The sequence below is a fragment of the Hemiscyllium ocellatum genome, chromosome 15 (assembly GCF_020745735.1).
Source record: "Hemiscyllium ocellatum isolate sHemOce1 chromosome 15, sHemOce1.pat.X.cur, whole genome shotgun sequence".
Classification (NCBI taxonomy): domain Eukaryota; kingdom Metazoa; phylum Chordata; class Chondrichthyes; order Orectolobiformes; family Hemiscylliidae; genus Hemiscyllium; species Hemiscyllium ocellatum.
The window spans coordinates 47,845,620-47,864,818 of record NC_083415.1 but is presented as its reverse complement, the minus strand read 5'-3'; the positions used below and the strand labels follow the sequence as shown (position 1 = coordinate 47,864,818).

Below are 19,199 nucleotides of genomic sequence, written 5' to 3'. Positions count from 1 at the left end.
AAACTGGAGATGGTGGGAGAAAGAACATTCATTCTTACCTGAGATTTTATCCACTTTCCTTTCAACAGCCCCACAATCTTCAGCATTTTTACTTCACCAAAGGATTTACCCTGAATATTGAAAGTGGTCCTTCTTGTGGATAAAAAGTCGCAAAAAACATGACTACATGTTTCTCTTTCCTTTTTTCTTCCTAGCCTTCCATCTTTCTGTTTCTCTTGTTTTATGTCAGTCAGCAAACATCATACAGAAATAGATGAATTTAAAATGCAGATTGGAAGTTCACACTTTATTCTATTTTGAAGTTTATTTTAATTAACTAAGCAATTAGAATCCTTTTTAGAATACAATTTATGGTTTTTTTATTAGGTTCAATTTTAACTGAAGACACATATTATTGTGTAGTGAACATACTTGTGATAACTGTATCATTGGTCAGTGCAGGAACAGGTAGGAGTATGCTGGGGATTGTTTTGACTTTGACTATTGTTTTCTTTAGACACATTCAGTTCTTGAACTTGAGTACGTAGTAATGGAATCAAAACATTATTATTGAATTTGATTGAGTGTTTAATTTTTGGAGACAATTAACAGTTATAAAGAGAATGATGAGATTCAGGTTCTTGATTTTAGATTGGTATTGTTCAATGGCTGCTTTCAAAACCCCAGCTTCAGCAATGTGGTCAGATAATCTGGATTAAGTCACATTGTAAACTGATACTTGTAAGAACTCCATGAGGGCAGATATCCTGTCACCAAGTCACCCTATATTTACACGTGAATATTACATGACACTATCCAACCAGGCAGAGCCAGCTCCTAGTGTGAGCAGAACCTCTGACACTCCTTTTTTTTAATGTATGTAACTTTGACCACTATTAGATTAGCAGCCTACTCTAATCATTACCAGATACCAATGATTTTGAAATTGGAATGAGTTGCATAATAAGTGACTGTTAAGTCTCTTCAGCAATAGGAGGGTTTATCTGGGAAGACTACAAATTTGAATCCAAAGTTCTTAGAAATATTTAACTCCCTGGTTCATATTTTAATTGCAGATTTATGGTCCCCTGTAAAAGCCTGCCTGGATGGAAAATGCCAGATGATGCAATGACAAGGGTACGTTGGAGAAATGGGATAGGTGATAGTGAAGGAAGCCTGGGAAGAGAGGCTAATGGTTTCCTAGCTGTGGTCAGTCTCTCTTTTTCCTCTTGGCCATTAAGGAGACTAAACAAAAATAAATTTAAAACTTGCTACCCTTCCATCTTACCAGTTAGTTTAGTCAGCTAATGAAGCAACCATTGCTCATACACTCAGGTCTGAGTCATAGAGATGCATAGCATGGAAACAGACCCTTTGGTCCAATTCATCCATGCTGACCAGATATCCTAAATTAATCTAGTCCCATTCGCGAGCATTTGGCCCATATGCCTCTAAACCCTTCTATTCATATATGCATCCAGATGCCTTTTAAACCTCCACCACTTCCTCTGGCAGCTCATTCCATACATGCATCACCATCTGCGTGAAAAGTTGCTCGTTAGGTCACTTTTAAATTTTTCCCCTCTCACCCTAAACTTATGCCCTCTCCCTATCCTCCACCCCAGGGAGAAGACTTTGGATATTCAGCCCATCCATGCCCCTCATCATTTTATAAACCTCTATAAGCTGACCCCTCAGCCTCTGATGCTCCAGGGGAAACAGTCCCAGTTTATTCAGCCTCTCCCTATAGCTCAAACCTCCACCCCTGACAACTTCCTTGTAAATTTCTTTCTGAACCTTTTCAGGTTTCACAACATTCTTTCTGTAGAGGGAGACCAGAACTGCACACAATATTTTTCATTATCTTATAATGTCATTAGAGAACAATCTGCATATTTAAAGAGGACCCCACCAGCTTAGGCCAAATATCCTTGAGATCTTCAATTTAAAACCACAGTCAGCCAAACCAGGTTGGAAAAGGATTGGAATTCTGAACTATTCCATTTTAAGTGTCCCTTGCATCTAGCTTTTGTATGTGTCAATAAACCTGAGACAATTTGCCTTAAACTATTAACAATTTACTGAATTGCAGTATGTTCCTGCCTTTACCAACATGCTATGTAATTATTTGGCTATTTCACTGCACCAATAGATTCATCTCTGTCCAACAGGACCTCTAGTAGTACAAGGTGACAGTGAGAGAGAGCACCAAGCATATGCTTTGTTTTTCTAGGTTAACTTTAGTTTCTCTTCATTTTTGTAAAGACCTGACACCAGTAGTATGTAGAATCTTTGTTTCATGATCTTCAGATCACCTGTGTCCTTAAATCTTGTGTTACATAGAGTTAGTGATACAGCATGGAAATAGACCCTTCAGTCCAACTAGTCCATGCTGACCATGTTCCTACACTAAACAAGTACCATTAGTTTGTGCTTGGCCATATCCCTCTAAACCTTTCCTTTTCATGAAGTTATCCAATTTTTTTTTTAAATGTTGTAATTGTATCTGCATTCCATCACTTTCACTGGCAGTTCATTCCACACACGATCCATTCTCTCTGTAAAACATTGCCCCTCATGTCTATTTTAAATCTTTCTCTTCTCATATGTTTGTATGGATCAAGTGCTAGTGTTTACTTGTTACACCAAATGCCCTTAATGCTGTTAATCCTGTAGAAGTTCTTTGGCACAAGTGACGTGCAATAATTTTCTTTGCAAAGAAAACCCAACTATTGGTCTTCATGGTGTAACTGAGGGAAGTTTCATTTTATGCAGAAATACTTTGTTTCAGAAGGGAATTTTCCAGGTAGTTCCAGAAATATAAACATATTTATTAAATATAGGTTTGTGAAAGAATATTCATATGAAACAAATGACAAAAATGTATCATCACAGTAAGTTATACAATAGTTCATAAGGAGGTGAGGTGACCCAGTGAATTGGCACACAGTCCGTTGTTATGAGTACAAATATATGTATGGATTTTAGCAATTGGCATATAAAACCGATTCTGGATGAGCACAGCAGTTCAGGCAGCATCCAAGGAGCAGCGAAATCGACGTTTTGGGCAAAAGCCCTTCATGAAGGGCTTTTGCCTGAAACGTCGATTTCGCTGCTCTTTGGATGCTGCCTGAACTGCTGTGCTCTTCCAGCACCACTAATCCAGAATCTGGTTTCCAGCATCTGCAGTCATTGTTTTTACCATATAAAACAGATTGAACATTTCTGGATTGAAGATGGCATATCATGTGATTTAGAGTCATAGAGATGTACAGCAAGGAAACAGACCCTTCGGTGTAACTTGTCCATGCCGACCAGACATCCTAAATTAATTTAGTCCCACTTGCCAGCACCCAGCCCATATCCCTCTAAACCCTTCCCATTCATATACCCATCCAGGTGGCCTTTAAATATTGCAATTATACCAGCCTCCACCACTCCTTCTGGCAGCTCATTCCATACACGCACCACCCTCTCTGTGAAAAAGTTACGCCTTAGGTCCCTTTTAAATCTGTCCCCGCTCACCCTAAACCGATGCTCTCTAGTTCTGGACTCCCTCCTCCAAAGAAACGACCTTGTCTATTTACCCTTGCCATGCCTCGCATGATTTTATAAACCTCCATACAGTCACCCCTCAGCCTCCAACACTCCAGGGAAAACAGCCCCACCGTATTCAGCCTCCCCCTATAATTCAAATCCTCCAACCCTGGCAACATCGTTGTAAATCTTTTCTGAACCTTTTCAAGTTTCACAATATCCTTCCTAAAGGAGAGAGATCAGATTTGCACACAATATTCTTGAAAATGAAAAGTAAATGGTCAAAGGGAACCATGGATTATCTGCTGTTACTGGAAAAGGAAATATTTTTTAGAGAAGGATCTAATAAACCTTTTAAAGAAGATAATCAGTAGATTTTATAGCCATCAATTACTGCATAAATAGAATGGGGAAAGCCCTAGCCCTAGTGATATTAATTGCCTAGCAAAAACCTCAGGACAAAATTGATGTATATTTTCACAGATCGAGAAGGAGTCAGAAAGCTTGCAGATATTTATTTTGCTCTCTCTTAGTAAGAAATAAAGTAAAACCAGATGGAAGCTCCCTCAGTGATGTATTTGCAAAAAAAAAATCAAGTCTCAAATATCAGGCTTCCAAACCATTTCTCAATTGAATCTAAACTCTGGTGTGTGCAGATATTTCAGATCATTTTACCACTGTCAGCAGTCTTATGTTTTTGACAGGAAATGAAAAAGAAACTGAGAGAAGTTAGACACTTTATCTTCCGAATTCATACTCTTGACTCATTGAGGTGTTGTTCGCCTTTTGCCTATTTTCTTTCCAAATACATGATATCTCTGTAGAGCTGCCTTGCATCGTTTTAAGTTAAAAATCACACAACACGAGGTCATAGTTCAACTGGTTTAATTGGAAGCACTAACTTTCGAGGCGCTGCTCCTTCATCACAACTACCTGATGAAGGAGCAGCGCTCCGAAAGCTAGTGCTTCCAATTAAATCTGTCAGACTATCACCTGGTGTTGTGTGATTTTTAACTTTGTACACTCCAGTCCTACACCAGCATCACCAAATCATTGCATTGTTTTGATTATTGTGTCTGTATATGAATGTATGCATTTGGGATTAAAGGGATATAGTTTAGTTTTGAATATAGCTTGATTGTTAAGTGTTTTGCCACTTTTTTAAAGCATAGGTCTTCCTTAAAGTAAGTGAGGAGGAAGTGAGGACCGCAGATGCTGGAGATCAGTGTCAAAAGGTGTGGTGCTGGAAAAGCGCAGCAGGTCAGGCAGCATCCAAGAAGCAGGAGAGTCGATGTTTCGGGCATAAGCCCTTCATCAGGAATTCCTGATGAAGGGCCTATGCCCGAAACAACGATTTGCCTGCTCCTCGGATGCCTCCTGACCTGCTGTGCTTTTCCAGCACCACACTTCTTGATTCTTAAAATAAGTGAGTTATTTCTGAGTTCAGTAAAGAAGCCAAGTGAACATTTAATTTATTCTGGATAGCAGTACAAAAGTTAGATAAATTTACCATACTGGAGATTCAAAAATACATTTACAATATAATTTATGGAGTAGTGGGGTTTGATCACCAGCAGCCTCCTCCTGTCAGAGTTATAACAGCTTTCATTTCCATAAAATTAGTTTGCATCCACTTTTAATTTGTGCTGACAAAAGTCTGCAATTAGACCTTTGTAATGTTACTAAATCTGGGAAGAAAAACAGTTATAATGCACTCAACCTGTAAATTGTTGAGATGACTAGGACCTTTTCCACATGTTAAACATATCTAGCCTCAGGGTAGAAACCATTATCATAACAGACTTAGAACAAAAAAACAGCCTCTGCTAAATCAGGAATAAGTAGTCTAATCCCACCTGTTTGAAATTTGAATACTTTCTTCAAGTGTTCATCTCACTGCCTCTTCAGTGTATTCATGGTTCACCTTTGACATCAATTTCACATTCATGATCAATTGCCATATCCCTTGGTTCCTTCAGAATCCAAATATCTATCAATCTTTGTCTTGAATTTCTAACATTAAAGGGGAAACTCAGCAAAGCTCTACTCCCAGTGTGGAGCCTTGTTAGAATGGAAACTGGGTCAAGTGATGGGGCTTTACCACTATAGGGACTGGATTTGTATTCCGTTGAGTAGATGCTCACTGAACTTCTCCTTAAGGGCTCAAAATCAGGAAAGAAAATAAATCTTTTTCTCAGCACTTCAATCCCTTATTACAAAAAAAAATCCCACAAAGCCTAACATAGAAACACAGGAGTAAATCTTGCAAACTTTCAGTGCGTAGGTCGTTGACTCAATATTATGGCTGGATTCTGCAATCCACACCAGGTGACTCATAAAAAATTAACCCAGCATCTCATAGCTCGGTGGTACAGTGGCTTCTGAAATTTAACTCTCAATTTTGCATTACTGTTCAGAATTTCTTTCCTCTGAGTAGTTGTACACATCATCAAACCTGGGCAACCATTTCCTCTTTTTGCAAATAGTATGTTTGTCTTTCACACCACCTTGTGGCATGCTGAGAAATATTTCTGCAGAATGGGGTATGTCTCAATTTTGTAAAATCAAATTGTATCATCTCAGTGTTGTTTCTTTTGATGAATTGGCATCTGAAATAAAAGATCAGAATTTAAAAGATAATACATTAGATATATTTTAATAAATTCTTGTACTTACTTGTTTTCATTTAGTAGTGTGTTCACTCTTAAAAGAAAGAAAAGCAAAAGTGAGGCTTGCATTTATATAGTACTTTTCACAACCTCAGATCATCCTACAACCATCTCACATTTTAAGTGTTGTTATAGTTGTATTGTAAGAAAGGTGGCAGTCAATTTCTGCACAGCAAACTCTCTTGAACAACAATGATCAGTCAATCTGTTTGTTCATGTTGTTGATTTAGGGGTAAATATTGCTCAGGATATTAGAGATAAGACCTCTACTCTTTCAAACAACCTGTGGGATCTTTTGAAAAAGAATATGACGGTTTGGTTTAAGTTCTCATCTAAGGAGAGCACCTCCAATATAGTGGACAGTACTGCACTATCAAACTGGGTCTTTGTGCATACATGCTGAAGTGTAATTTGAACCCAGAATAGTATGACTCAAAGGCTATACTGCTACTGCCAACTGAGATATGGATGGTACGTAGCTAAATTTCATGTTTAAATTTTCCACTTGACCTTGAACCAGTGACCTTTCATGTGTAACTACCACACTATAAAAGCTATACAACAATGCAATATGCTTTTTAGCCTTGAAAATCCTGTGAGGGTGCCTGAAATACTTTCAAGATTGGATTCTGTAAGGACCTGTCTTTTTTCCTTCTTACTGTCTGCTAGAAGTGGTGCTGAATCTTTCAAGCTTCTGATAGTGTCGCAGGGAGACATGGATTTAATGAACTGATATGACATATAAAGCCACAACTTTACATTTGATTTTTTTTAAAATTGCAATTTCAATCTTCACTGACTGGAACGGTCAGTTCACAGTTTACTACTGTGAAATTGCTGCCATTATATATCATCCTGCCACACCAAGAACATGATCACCAGCTCCTATACAAGTGACCAAAATCACTGGGAGTTTGAATGGTGCCTGTGCCTTAATAGACTGATAACCAGAATTGATATTCCACTGCATTTGAGCCAAGCCCCAGAGATTCTGGATCTTTCAGGTGTCATTTGAATGTGTGTGGCAGCATTAAATGGGTGATATTGGATTTGCTGTATGTTATACAATGCTCCCAATTTTCACTGCGCAAAGTGAAACTCTTGAAAGCATTGGAAATTCTACAACCAGAGGAAATTCTGGATCAGGGCAACTGGACCTTTTAATTGTGGCTTCAATTCCTGTTAAACAGCAGACTTCAGGACATCTGTCAACTAATTGATGCCAATGTTGCTAATGACATAGCAAATAGAAATGGTCTCACTTCTAAATGATACAGCAGTATCAGATGCGTGATTCCATTTCATAACGTAGAGTGATAAAGAAGAGTCGTGTATCTAATGGTTGGTGGACAGACCAGCTACAGTTTCTGCTTGAGGTGGAGTTAAGGTTTTCTGTGAGAAATTTTCTTAAATTGATTAGATTTAGTTATTGATTAGTATCCGAAACAGTAGAGTTCTGCTTGATGTTCTCCTCATATATCTGAACATCTTTGTAATCATGACAGACAATATCATCAACATAGGAACACAATTAGGCCATTCAGCCTTTTGAACCTGTTCTGCCATTCTAGATCATGCCATTTTCCTGTGCCATCCTCGTTTTCATTTGTTGACTGATTAAGCTTCTGTGAAATATCTTGTGATATTTTTTAACAGTGAAGGTGCGTGATATGGATTTTGAAAAATCCATTATTGCCATTAGTATCCAGAGATCTATTAATTCCTGTCTTGAAAATACTCAATGACTGAGTTTCCATAGTCCTCTGAGACAGACCATTCAAAATTTCACAGATATTAAACCCGATTAATGTTTCTAAAAACAGGCTTCTGATATGTGGACAATCTTTTTAGAAATTTACCCAGACAGCATACTCAAAATCAAAATTGTTTGACTGTTAGTGAAGAACAGTAAGGTGTTAGCCATTTAGGCTATTGCTACTAAGATATTTTTCTGCACAATAAATGGCATGGCTTTAAACTGTGGCAGGATAAATCAACAGAGATATTTTGCATTTCTACAGCACTACAACAATTGGTACTCCTTCATGTAAGAATAAATATCTATATTCCATTTACATTTCAGAATGAATTCTATTTGAAGTGGTTATTCAAGATACTCCAATGTTCTCAGATATGGTCTATTCGCATCAAAGATACATCAAATCCAATCCTTCCAGAGCTGTTCTGAATTTCAAAATACATGGATCATGTCATTATTTTGATTTTCAATGGAAACAAAAATGTCTTGTGCTGTTTTTCCAACATAAATTATAACCAAATTACATTAGAATCATTAGATTTATTGCGGTCTTCAGTCTATTTTTTTCAAAATCCATATCTCGATCTTTTTTAACAACAAAGGTGCAAGATATTTCACAGAATCTTAATTAATTAACCAATGATACCAAGTTGACAGAAAATGGCATTTCAGGGAAACCCTGCATTTCAGACACAGGAGATCTTGTCTTACTAATTTAATTGATTTTTTTTCAGAAGTTGCCAAGAGAATGGTATCAAAATGTGATCAATATTGCCTCCCTAGAGTTTTTAACAAGGTTAACAAGATTGAATCTCAGCCATTAATCATAATCCATGAAGTTCCAGTCCAAGATGACAGCAGAGTGGGACTCCTGTGCCCAAGTTCATCCACTCTGACCTTTTTTTTTCACTTCTCTTTTTCTTTACTTACTTCCCTTGACCTGAGCTTGAACACCATTGCTGGCGAGAACAGACACAGGACACAGACCTCGAGTTGCTTTGCGCTGGGCCTACGTCAGCAAGGTGGGGATAGGCGACTTCATTGTTGGTTTGGTCCAGTGCTGGCGGTGGTGAAAGTGCATCATTGTAACAGCATTGCGGTGGGCCCAGCAGTGAGAGAAATGCAGATATTGGCTGGTTCAGCACAGGCAGCGAAGAGATGGTAGTGAAGGAGTATCAGCCCAGCAACAAAGATGGCTGAGGATCAGCGACTGTCCAATATAGACAATGGCAAAGCAGTGCAGAGGAAAATGACGCAGGCAGCATTGACAGTGATGAGCTGGCTGTAGACTGATGGTCTCTCTTGAAGCTACATTGAGGATTGGCCGATTCTAAATAGGCAGAAAATGATTTTTGATGAATTACGAGATGGATGTTTTTGATAGTGGTGAAATATGTACCATCACTTTTTGATTTCCATCATCTGATTTCAATACCTGGGAACTTCATGAACTAAAATTTTTTTTTAAAAAGGGAACGAAAAGCTAACTTAAAATGGTCACAACAATCAGCTGACCACAGGTTGAAACAATCAATAAAGAGGAACCAGTCTGCTCTGGAATTACTCTTATTATCAAAGGGTGATAAAACTCAGATCTGTACATCCTGTTCACTTACACCTTAATGAATAGGTTTCACATATTATTCAGTCTGAAGAAATAATGAAGTCAGACACAGGAATAATAAACAAACTATATTTCAAGAAGCTGCACTGGCAGAGCAAAGGGAGAGAAAAATAAAGAATTTCTCTCTCTTCCAGGTTTCTCTCAGCGTCTTAATAGAAATCACCATTTGAAGATTAGAGAAACAAAGTAGTCAAAGTTCTCTGCGATATTCACTACTGCTGAGACTGCAAGACAACAAGAAAATAACCATGGTCTCAGGTTTAAATTTGAGTGGAACGTGCAGGAGGACATGCCAGGAGCAGCACCAGGCACACCTAATTATACAGCATCAACTTGGTGAAGCTACCAGATGGGCCTACTTGCATGCCGACCAGCATAAGCAGCAAGTATACAGAGAGATAAGTAATCCCACAACCAATGGATCAGATTTAAGTTTTGCAGTTCTACCACAACTAGTAGTCAAAGTTAGTGGACAATTGAACAACTCAATGGAGGAGGAAGCTCCACAAATATCCCCATCCACAATGATTGAAGAGTTCAACACAACAGTGCAAAAGATAAAGCTGAAACATTTGTAACAATCTTCAGCCACAAGTGCCAAGTGGATGATCCATTTCAGCCTCCTCCATGGTCTCCAGCATCACAGATACCAGTCTTCAGCCAGTTTGTTTCACACTACATGATATTAAGCAACAGTTGGAGACACTGAATACTGTAAAGTTTATGGGCCCTGACAATGTTCTGGCATAATACTGATGATGTGTGCTCCAAAATTTGCCACTCCCCTAGCCAAGCTATTTCAGCATAGTGACAACACTGGCATCTACCCAACAATGGAAAATTACCCAAATGTGTCCTGTACACTGAAATTAAAATTAAAAATGAGCCAAATGCCACTCCATCAGTATACTTTGGATTATTAGTAAAGTGACGGAGGTGGTTTCAAGCACATCTGCTCAGCAATAACTTGACACCCAGTTTGAGTTCTGCCAGGGCCACTCAGCTCCTGACCTTATTACAGCCTTGGTTCAAATGAGAACAAAAGAGCTGAATTCCAGAGGTGAGGTGAGAATGACAACCCTTGATATCAAGACCACATTCAACAATGTCTAGCATCAAGGAACCCTAACAAAACTGGAATCAATAGGTATCAGGGCAAACCCTCTGCTGGTTAGAATCTTACTTGGCATGTAGGAAGATGGTTGTTGTTGGAAGTCAATTGTGTCAGTTCCAGGACGTCTCTGCAGGAGTTCTTCAGGATAGTGTCCGAGCCTAACCATCTTCAGCTGCTTCAATAACCTCCCCTCCATAAAGTCAGAAATGAGAATGTTGTGATGACTGCACAATGTTGAGCACCATTCATGACTCCTCAAATAAAGCAGCCCATGTACAAATGCAACAGGATCTAGACACTAACCAGGCTTCAGCTGACAAGTAGAAAGTAGCACTTGCACCACACAAATGCCAGTCTATGACCATCACAAATAAGAGACGAATCTATCCACTGCCCTTGATATTCAATTGTGTTACCATCACTGAATCCTCAACTTTCAACATCCTTACAGTTACCATTGACCAGATACTCAACTAGACTCACCACATAAACACAGTGGTTATAAGAGCAGGTCAGAGGCTAGGAATTTTGCGGCAAGTAACTCACCTCCTGGATTCCCAAAGCCTGTCTGCCATCTACAAGACCCAAGTCAGGAATGTGATGGAATACTCCTAACTTGTCTGCATGGGTCCAGCTCCAATAACACTCAAGAATCTTGACACCATTGAGGACATAGCAATTTCTTTGATTGGCACCACATCCACAAGCATCCACTCCCTCCACCACCAATGCTGAGTAGCAGCAGTGTTTACTATCCACAAGTTGCATTGCAGAAATTCAAAGATCCTTAGACTGCACCATTCAAACCCACAACCACTTCCATCTAGAATGACAAAGGTTGCAGATATATGGGAACACCACCACCTGAAGAAGGGCTTATGCCTGAAACGTCAATTCTCCTGCTCCTCGGATGCTGCCTGGCCTGCTGTATTTTTCCAGCACCACATTTTTCAACTCTGGTACTCCAGCATCTGCAGTCCTCACTTTCTCCTAGAACACCACCACTTGCAAACTCTCCTCCCAGTCACTCACCATCCTGACTTAGAAATATATCACTGTTCCTTTTCTGTCGCTGGGTCAAAATCCTGGAATCCCCTCCATTGTGGGCCAACCTACAGTATATAGACTGCAGCAGTTTAAGAAGGCAACTCATAACCATCTTCTCAAGGGAAACTTGGCACGGTCAAGAAATGCTGGCAAGTCAGTGACACCCACATGCTACAAATGAATTTGTTTTTTTAAAACTAAAGATTTCTAAGGATTTTTAAAGTATATGTATTATCTTTCTTTTCCTACCAGACACAATCATCTTTAGATAAACTTTTGACCAGTGATTTAATTCAGTATTTTGTACAGTATCTTTATTATTTTCTTGGCGTTAGTAAATAACAAAATTCCTCTGCCTTCCACTCTTTTACTTAGGTGAGTGCAACCCAAGATGGTGGGAAAGTAAGACGCTCCAGCTGGAGCTTCTCTACTCCACCTTTTTTTTCTCTCTTTTTTTTCAAACTCTTAAATTAAACTTACGCAGAGGCAAATGGAGGAGACCAAAGGTCATTGCTGGCGAATCCCAGAGGCGAGTCCCAGGTGAAGGTCAGCGTGAGGGCAACCAGTCCAAGAGACAGTCCTGGAGATGAGTCCCAGGCCAGGACAGTGTGGAGGCTGCAAGTCCCAGAGGCAGTCTCTAGGTGATCCCAGGCCAAGCTGGTGAGTCCCAGAGTGGAGTGAGGCCCTTGGGGACTGGAAGTGAGGCCTCGAGGTTTGAAGCCCAGTGTGGTCTAGAGACTTGGCCCTGATGGTCTGAAGGGTCCGGTAGTGGCACACACTTGGTAAAAAGACTAAAATTTGAGTACTTTTTAAAAAAAAGATAACTTCTTTATTCTTATGCTGAACTTTTATTTATGATCCTTTCAAGTCTGTAACACATACTTAAGTATTCTGTACCTGGGTACCCTTTACCTAAGATGCCCATCAGTCATGATTGAATGGTGGAGTGGACTTGATGGGCCGAATGGCCTTACTTCCACTCCTCTATCTTGTGGTCTAAGATGGCGCCAAAGCAATGATATTACAAACATTTCACTGCATTCCTTTCACTGCACATGACAATAAAAGACTAATTCAATTCAATTCAAGATAAACTGGTAATATCACTGATTTCATAATCCATAAAGCCAGGCTACTGGTGATGGTGAAATTTGAATTCAATAAAATCTGCAAATAAAAACTAATGATGGCTATGTAACATTGTTTATTGACGTAGAATTCACCTGGTTCACTGATGCCCTTTCGGGAAGGAAATCCACGATCCTTAACTGGTCTGGTCTAGACTCCAGACCCATAACAATGTGGGGGGGGTTGATTCTTAGTTGCTCTTGAAATGGCCTAGCAAGTTGTATCAAATCATTACAAAGACTAAAGAAGGGAAAACCATGTAGCATTACCTAAGCATCAGAAATGATGTCTTGAGGGTTCATTACACCAATGAAACATTGTACTGATTGCCAACACCCACTCCCCCCACCAACTCTGTCTGAACCAATGGATTAGTACTCCTGATTGATAAATGTCAACTGAAAGAAGTATAGAGTATTCTGGATGGGGGAGTTTAATGCCCATCATTATATATAGCCCAGTTACACTACTGGACAAGTCCTGAAGTTCATTATTGCTATTCAGGGTTTACAATAGTCATTGGGGGAAGGTTTTGCACTTCTTGCGGTTGCAGGGGAAGGTGCCGGGAGTGGAGGTTGGATTGGTGGGGGGTGTGGACCTGATGAGGGAGTCGTGGAGGGAGTAGTCTCTCCGGAACTGATAGGGGTGGGGAGGGAAATATATCCCTGGTGGTGGGGTCTGTTTGGAGGTGGCAGAAATGATGGAGGATGATACGATGCATCCGGAGGTTGGTGGGGTGGAAAGTGAGGACCAGTGGGGTTCTGTCCTGGTGGTGATTGGAGGGGCGTGGTTCAAGGGTTGAGGGGCAGGAAGGGGAGGAGATGTGGTGTAGAGCATCGTCGACCATGTCGGAGGGGAAATTGCGGTCTTTGAAGAATGAGGCCATTTGGGCCGTTCGGTAGTGAACAAGCATGCTGTCCATATGACAGCTGCAAAATAGCAAAAAGGGCAGGATCAAAATGTGCCCAGATCCTCAAAGACCTGTGGCTTATCCATCTCAGTCAAGCACTGAAGGTACCTCAGAATCTGAGATGGAGACAGTGAATGTCACTGTCTCGACGTCTTTGCTGTCTGAATCAGAATGAATTTCTTCCAAGACATAATATGAGTTACTATGCTTTACATGCCGCCTGTATCTAAGGCAGAGTTGGAGGAACCTGACTTATACTAAAACGCCCCAGGAGGAACAACGAAAAGAACTGATCTATGTCCTTGGACATAGAGCACGAGGGATGTAGTGATTGTGACGAGGTCAGCCAAGTGGACATAGTAGAATATGGGGCTTTAATCAGATATCCCTGGCTGACAGATAGGAACAGGAATGTCAAAGATCCTGTTCAATCTGAGAGTTGGCTCTGAGGAGCTGGATCAGTGTCAAGGACTATTCACGTGTAAATAAAGGATGGTGGGATACTGGCCTCTGCAGACTTATTTCAGTGGACGATGCTCGATTATTGCTTACCTAACTGCACTAGAGCATTGAGCTCATGACTGTCAAGTGCATTTTAGTGACGTAGAAACAGAAGTAAGCTATTCAGCCTCTCAAGCCTGTTTTGCCACTCAATACAATCATGGACAATTAACTACTTTAATGCCTTCAATATCAACTATCAATATCAACTTTAGACACACTCAATGACTGAGACTCTGGTTAAAACCATTTTTCATCTCATTGCAACTGGCTTCCATATTTTGAAATTGTGTCACTGGTTCTTGATTCAACTGGGGAAACATCTTACTTGTCTATTCCTTTAAGTATTCAATGAAATCTCCTCTTCGAGGGTGGTGGTGGAGGGTTGTTTTTCAGACTGAAGACCTGTGACCAGTGGAGTGCCACAAGGATCGGTGCTGAGTCCACTACTTTTCGTCACTTATATAAATGATTTGGATGTGAATGTAAGAGGTATATAGTTAGTAAGTTTGCAGATGACACCAAAATTGGAGGTGTAGTGGACAGCAAAGAAGGTTACCTCAGATTACAGGAACTTGATCAGATTGGCCAATGGGCTGAGAACTGGCAGATGGGGTTTAATTCAGATAAATGCGAGGTGCTGCATTTTGGGAAAGCAAATCTTAGCAGGACTTATACACTTAATGGTAAGGTCCAGAGGAGTGTTGCTGAACAGAGACCTTGGAGTGCAGGTTCATTGCTACTTGAAAGTGGAGTTGCAGGTAGATAAGACAATGAAGGCAGTGTTTGGTATGATTTCCTTTATTGGCCAGAGTATTGAGTACAGGAGTTGGGAGGTCATGTTGCTGCTGTCCAGGACATTGCATGCAATTCTGGTCTCCTTCCTATCGGAAGGATGTTGTGACACTTGGAAGGGTTCAGAAACGATTGATAAGGATGTTGCCAGGGTTGAAGGATTTGAACTATAGGGAGAGGTTGAATAGACAGGGGTTGTTGTCCCTGAAGCGTAGGAGGCTGAGTGGTGACTTTATAGAAGTTTATAAAATCATGAGGAGCATGCATAGGATACATAGACAAAGTCTCTTCCCTGGGGTGGGGTAGTCCAGAACCAGAGAGCATAGGTTTAGATTGCGAGGAAAAAGATATAAAACCAACCTAAGGAGCAACTTTTCACACAGAAGGTGGTACGTGTATGGAGTGAGCTGCCAGAGAAAGTGGTGGAGACTAGTATGACTGTAACATTTAAAAGACATCTGAATGGGTAAATTAATAGGAAGGGTTTGGAGGGATATGGGCCAGGCGCTGGCAGGTGGGACTAGATTGGGTCCGTATGGACAAGTTGGAGCGAAGGGTCTGAGAGCTGAATATCTCTATGACCTCTAGAGAATATATTCCCACTTCATAGGTCAGTCCTGCCATCCCAGGAACAAACCTGATTTGACTATTTTTGCACACCGCCTATGGCAATAATATCCTTACAAAACTAAAAAAGACCAAAACTGCAATCTAGACATGGCCTAACCAAGATTGTATATGACTAAAATGAGACTTCACTACTCCTGTACACAAATCTTTTAAGCAATAAAGATTAACATGCCAGCTGCCTTATTAAGTAACACCTGTACCTACAATTACCAGTCTTCAGTGAACAAGTGCAGTGTTATTCACGTGGACTCAGATCCACTGGAATTTAGAAGATGAAGAGGTGACTTAATGGAGGGTGTGATCACGGCTTCTGTTTTGTTGTTGTTGTTTATTGTTGATTTTAATTTACTCAGACTTCGTTTCGTCTTTGTGGAGGTTGATTGTCCTCTTTGCCATTTACTGGTGAACCCATCAGCTTTCACATCATCCTGCCTAGACTCCATCCTCACTTTCCTTGCCACCTTACTACCCCACCCCCTGCCCTCAGTCTCTCATTCCTTGAGAAACCCCATTCACTCTGAAACTGTTCGCTCGACGAATCAACGGCACTTCCTCTCCCTGAATCATTTTCCCACTCCTCAGTCCATTTCTCTCTCTCTCTCTCTCTCTACACCACCACCTTCAGAGCCGAGAGTGCTGGAAAAGCTCAGCAGGTCAGGCAGCATCCCAGGAGCAGGAGAAGCGACGTCTCGGGCAAGAGCCCTTCATCAGGGAATGAGGGGCTTACTCACCTTCAAATCCTATTCACCTCCACCTTAGATTCCCTGCAATCCTTCCACCGCTCCATCCTTCCCCCTTTGCCTTTCATATCTCTCTCTCTCACTCACTCGTTTCCATGGTCACTCTTCCGCCACGAAGCCCCCAATTTCAGGGGCGACCAACGAGCGCCGGTAGGTATTAATCCAAACGCCCGCATGACGTGACCCCTTTTTTCCTTTGAAAAAAATATATACACAGGAAACAACCAGGGAGAATTTTTTAAAAGAAAATTTCAAAAAACAGAACTCGGAGGCGAAACGTCAGAGCTATCGCGAGACAGCGGGCGAGCTGACTCGCCTCCTATCTCCGGTCCTGCCGTGTACACGCGGCTGCGCAGTAGGGGGCCGGAGCGTCTGGGACAGAGAGAGACGGTGAGAGACAGCGGCCTTGAGACTCACCGAGAGCGTGGACTCACTGGGAGACAGCCACCTTCGAGAGGGAGAGCCGCCTCAGACACAGAGCGCGAGGGCAGCTTGCAGTGTCCGTGGAGACTCGGCGCGGCCTCGGAGCCTGCAAGGAGCGTGGCTGCGGGATTTGCTGCCCGCTCCCGGCCTGGCCTGACCTGAGCTGCCCTCTTCCCCCCCCCGCCCGGGTGGGTGTGAACCCGCTTTGCCCACCGCCTCCCACATCCGCCATGTACTGTCTGCAGTGGCTGCTGCCCGTCCTGCTCATCCCCAAACCCCTGAACCCGGCCCTGTGGTTCAACCACTCCATGTTCATGGGCTTCTACCTGCTGAGCTTCCTGCTGGAGAGGAAACCCTGCACCATCTGCGCGCTGGTCTTCCTGGCCGCCCTCTTTCTCATCTGCTACAGCTGCTGGGGCAACTGCTTCCTCTACCACTGCGGCGGAGCACCGCTGCCGGACTCCGCTCACGACCCCAACATTGTGGGCACCTAGTGCCAATCTGCTGCCGCCGCCGCCTTCCACCCGGACAACCTCCGCCAACTCAGCCTCCGATGGTCTCTCATTCACCCTTCAATTTATTTGTCAGCCCCTTTCGTCTCTTTGACCTTCCTCCCGTCAAGCGGATGCGACTACGTTTTTTTCTTTAATGGAAGGGTTTCTTCCCGTTTTCCTTCTGTATCCCAGTGCATCCTTTTGCACCCAGACCGTTGGTGGAAGTGAGGTTTCATCTGCAGACGGCACCTTCCATTGCAAAAGGATAAAGTGCTCGCGGATGTGAAGTAGGAGTGCTGCATGGATTTGTATTTGGAGCCTGCGCTGTGTATGATTACAGGAACTAAGTTCAGTATTTCCACTTTGTTTATTTTTTTCCTAGCCCTCAGAAGAAGTGGCCTTTTGCAATTGCCTGAATAGCGGAAAGATTTGGTATTGGCTTTCAAACTTTACTACATAATGAACCTCTGTAAGACCTACTGTTTATCACCTGTCTTTTCAAGTTCTTAAGGATGACTTAGAAAACACCTTATGGCTAATAATGTGTATGACTTCATTTATTGGAGGTCTTAGTGTTTGTGGTTAATTTAGGGCGTCATACCTATGTATTTTATTGGGCGTTCATTTGTTTCTTAGTCTTTCGATGAGAAGGATGCTATTTTTGCACAATTGTTAGCTTAAATAGTATCGAGTTTGTGTTTAAAAATGCAGGGATTTTGGTGTAGGTTGTGATTAAATATGCAAATGTTTCACAGTTTACATATCATTTAGTTTATTTTTGCACAGTGGGTTTGAGATTTTATGCCAGTCATAAGTATTGAAAATTTTACAAATACTGTTAGTAATACAGGTGTCAAACTTTGATTGTCTGTCTTTGTGCTAGCACAAAGCCCATATTTTCTTTCATGATTGTAGAGTAAAAGAAATTACAGGATAATTTTGTTCAGTTGTGATATTTCCACTTCACTCTTTAGATCATGTTTGAACCCACTAGTGCACTTCCATCTGCGTCTGTGATGTGCAAGCGTGTTGCATGATGCAGTCTATAGCACCAAATGTTTTTAAAGTGAGCTTCAGAGAATAAAACGGGTTTACAGCATTATTTGAACTGTTTCTTTTCTGATTTCTAAGTCTGAGGTGTTCTTAGTGTATGGTATGTGCTATAATCAGTTTGTTTCAGGTTCACCTAGCCTCAGGTTTGTTCATAAACTCGTCTAATTTCTGATAATTAAGCCCAGTAATCACGTCACCTTCTGGTCAGCAAGCACATTTTTGCCGATTCCGATGTATTTTTAAAATTTCTGTACTTAGGCAGTTTGCTTAACTTGAGTTTCGAAGTTAGATTACATTTTTGTTCCAGGAGAAGGCAGCCTGATGAGATGTAGTGTGTCACTTTCATCGATTTTCCTCTTTCATTCCTCTGTCTGAAAGTCATTACTCTTTATTCCTGTTACAATAAACAATGAAAGTTGACAATCTAATCTCACCACAAGAGCCATCTGAACAGTGTCTTTATTTAATGTTTACATAAACATACATTCCCTCTGAGCATGCAAGGTGTGATTGCGTAACCAAGATTAGGTTAGATTTGATTCCCTAATGTATGGAAACGGGCTCTTCGGCCCACGCCAACCCTCTGAAGAGTAACCCACCCAGACCCATTCCTCATCCTATATTTACCCCTAACTAATGCACCTAACAATTTAGCATGGCCAATTTACCTAACCAGCGCATCTTTGGATTGTGGGAGGAAACCTAAGCACCTGGAGGAAACCCACGCAGATGCTGGGAAAATATGCAACCTCGATACAGGCAGTCACTCGAGGCTGGAATCGAGCCCAGATCCCTG

The 19,199-nt window shown here is 41.4% G+C and overlaps 1 protein-coding gene and 1 long non-coding RNA gene across 2 annotated transcripts; one reads left to right on the top strand and one right to left on the bottom strand.

Moving 5' to 3' along the window:
• Positions 1 to 4,958: 4,958 nt before the first annotated feature.
• LOC132822774 (uncharacterized) lies at positions 4,959 to 16,619 on the bottom strand. The gene is made up of 2 exons (XR_009645472.1): positions 16,425 to 16,619; positions 4,959 to 6,125 (listed from the first exon to the last, which is right to left on the bottom strand). It is a non-coding gene; the product is annotated as an uncharacterized LOC132822774 (long non-coding RNA).
• Positions 16,620 to 16,772: 153 nt separating this feature from the next.
• Positions 16,773 to 18,452, top strand: blcap (bladder cancer associated protein). The gene has a single exon (XM_060836101.1). It carries the CDS (start codon positions 17,087 to 17,089, stop codon positions 17,348 to 17,350), a length of 264 nt encoding a protein of 87 aa, XP_060692084.1. The 5' UTR covers positions 16,773 to 17,086; the 3' UTR covers positions 17,351 to 18,452.
• The last annotated feature ends 747 nt before the right edge of the window (positions 18,453 to 19,199 follow it).

Coding starts and splice junctions, on each gene's coding strand:
- blcap (XM_060836101.1), top strand. CDS start 17,087: ATGTACTGTCTGCAGTGGCTGCTGCCCGTCCTGCTCATCCCCAAACCC.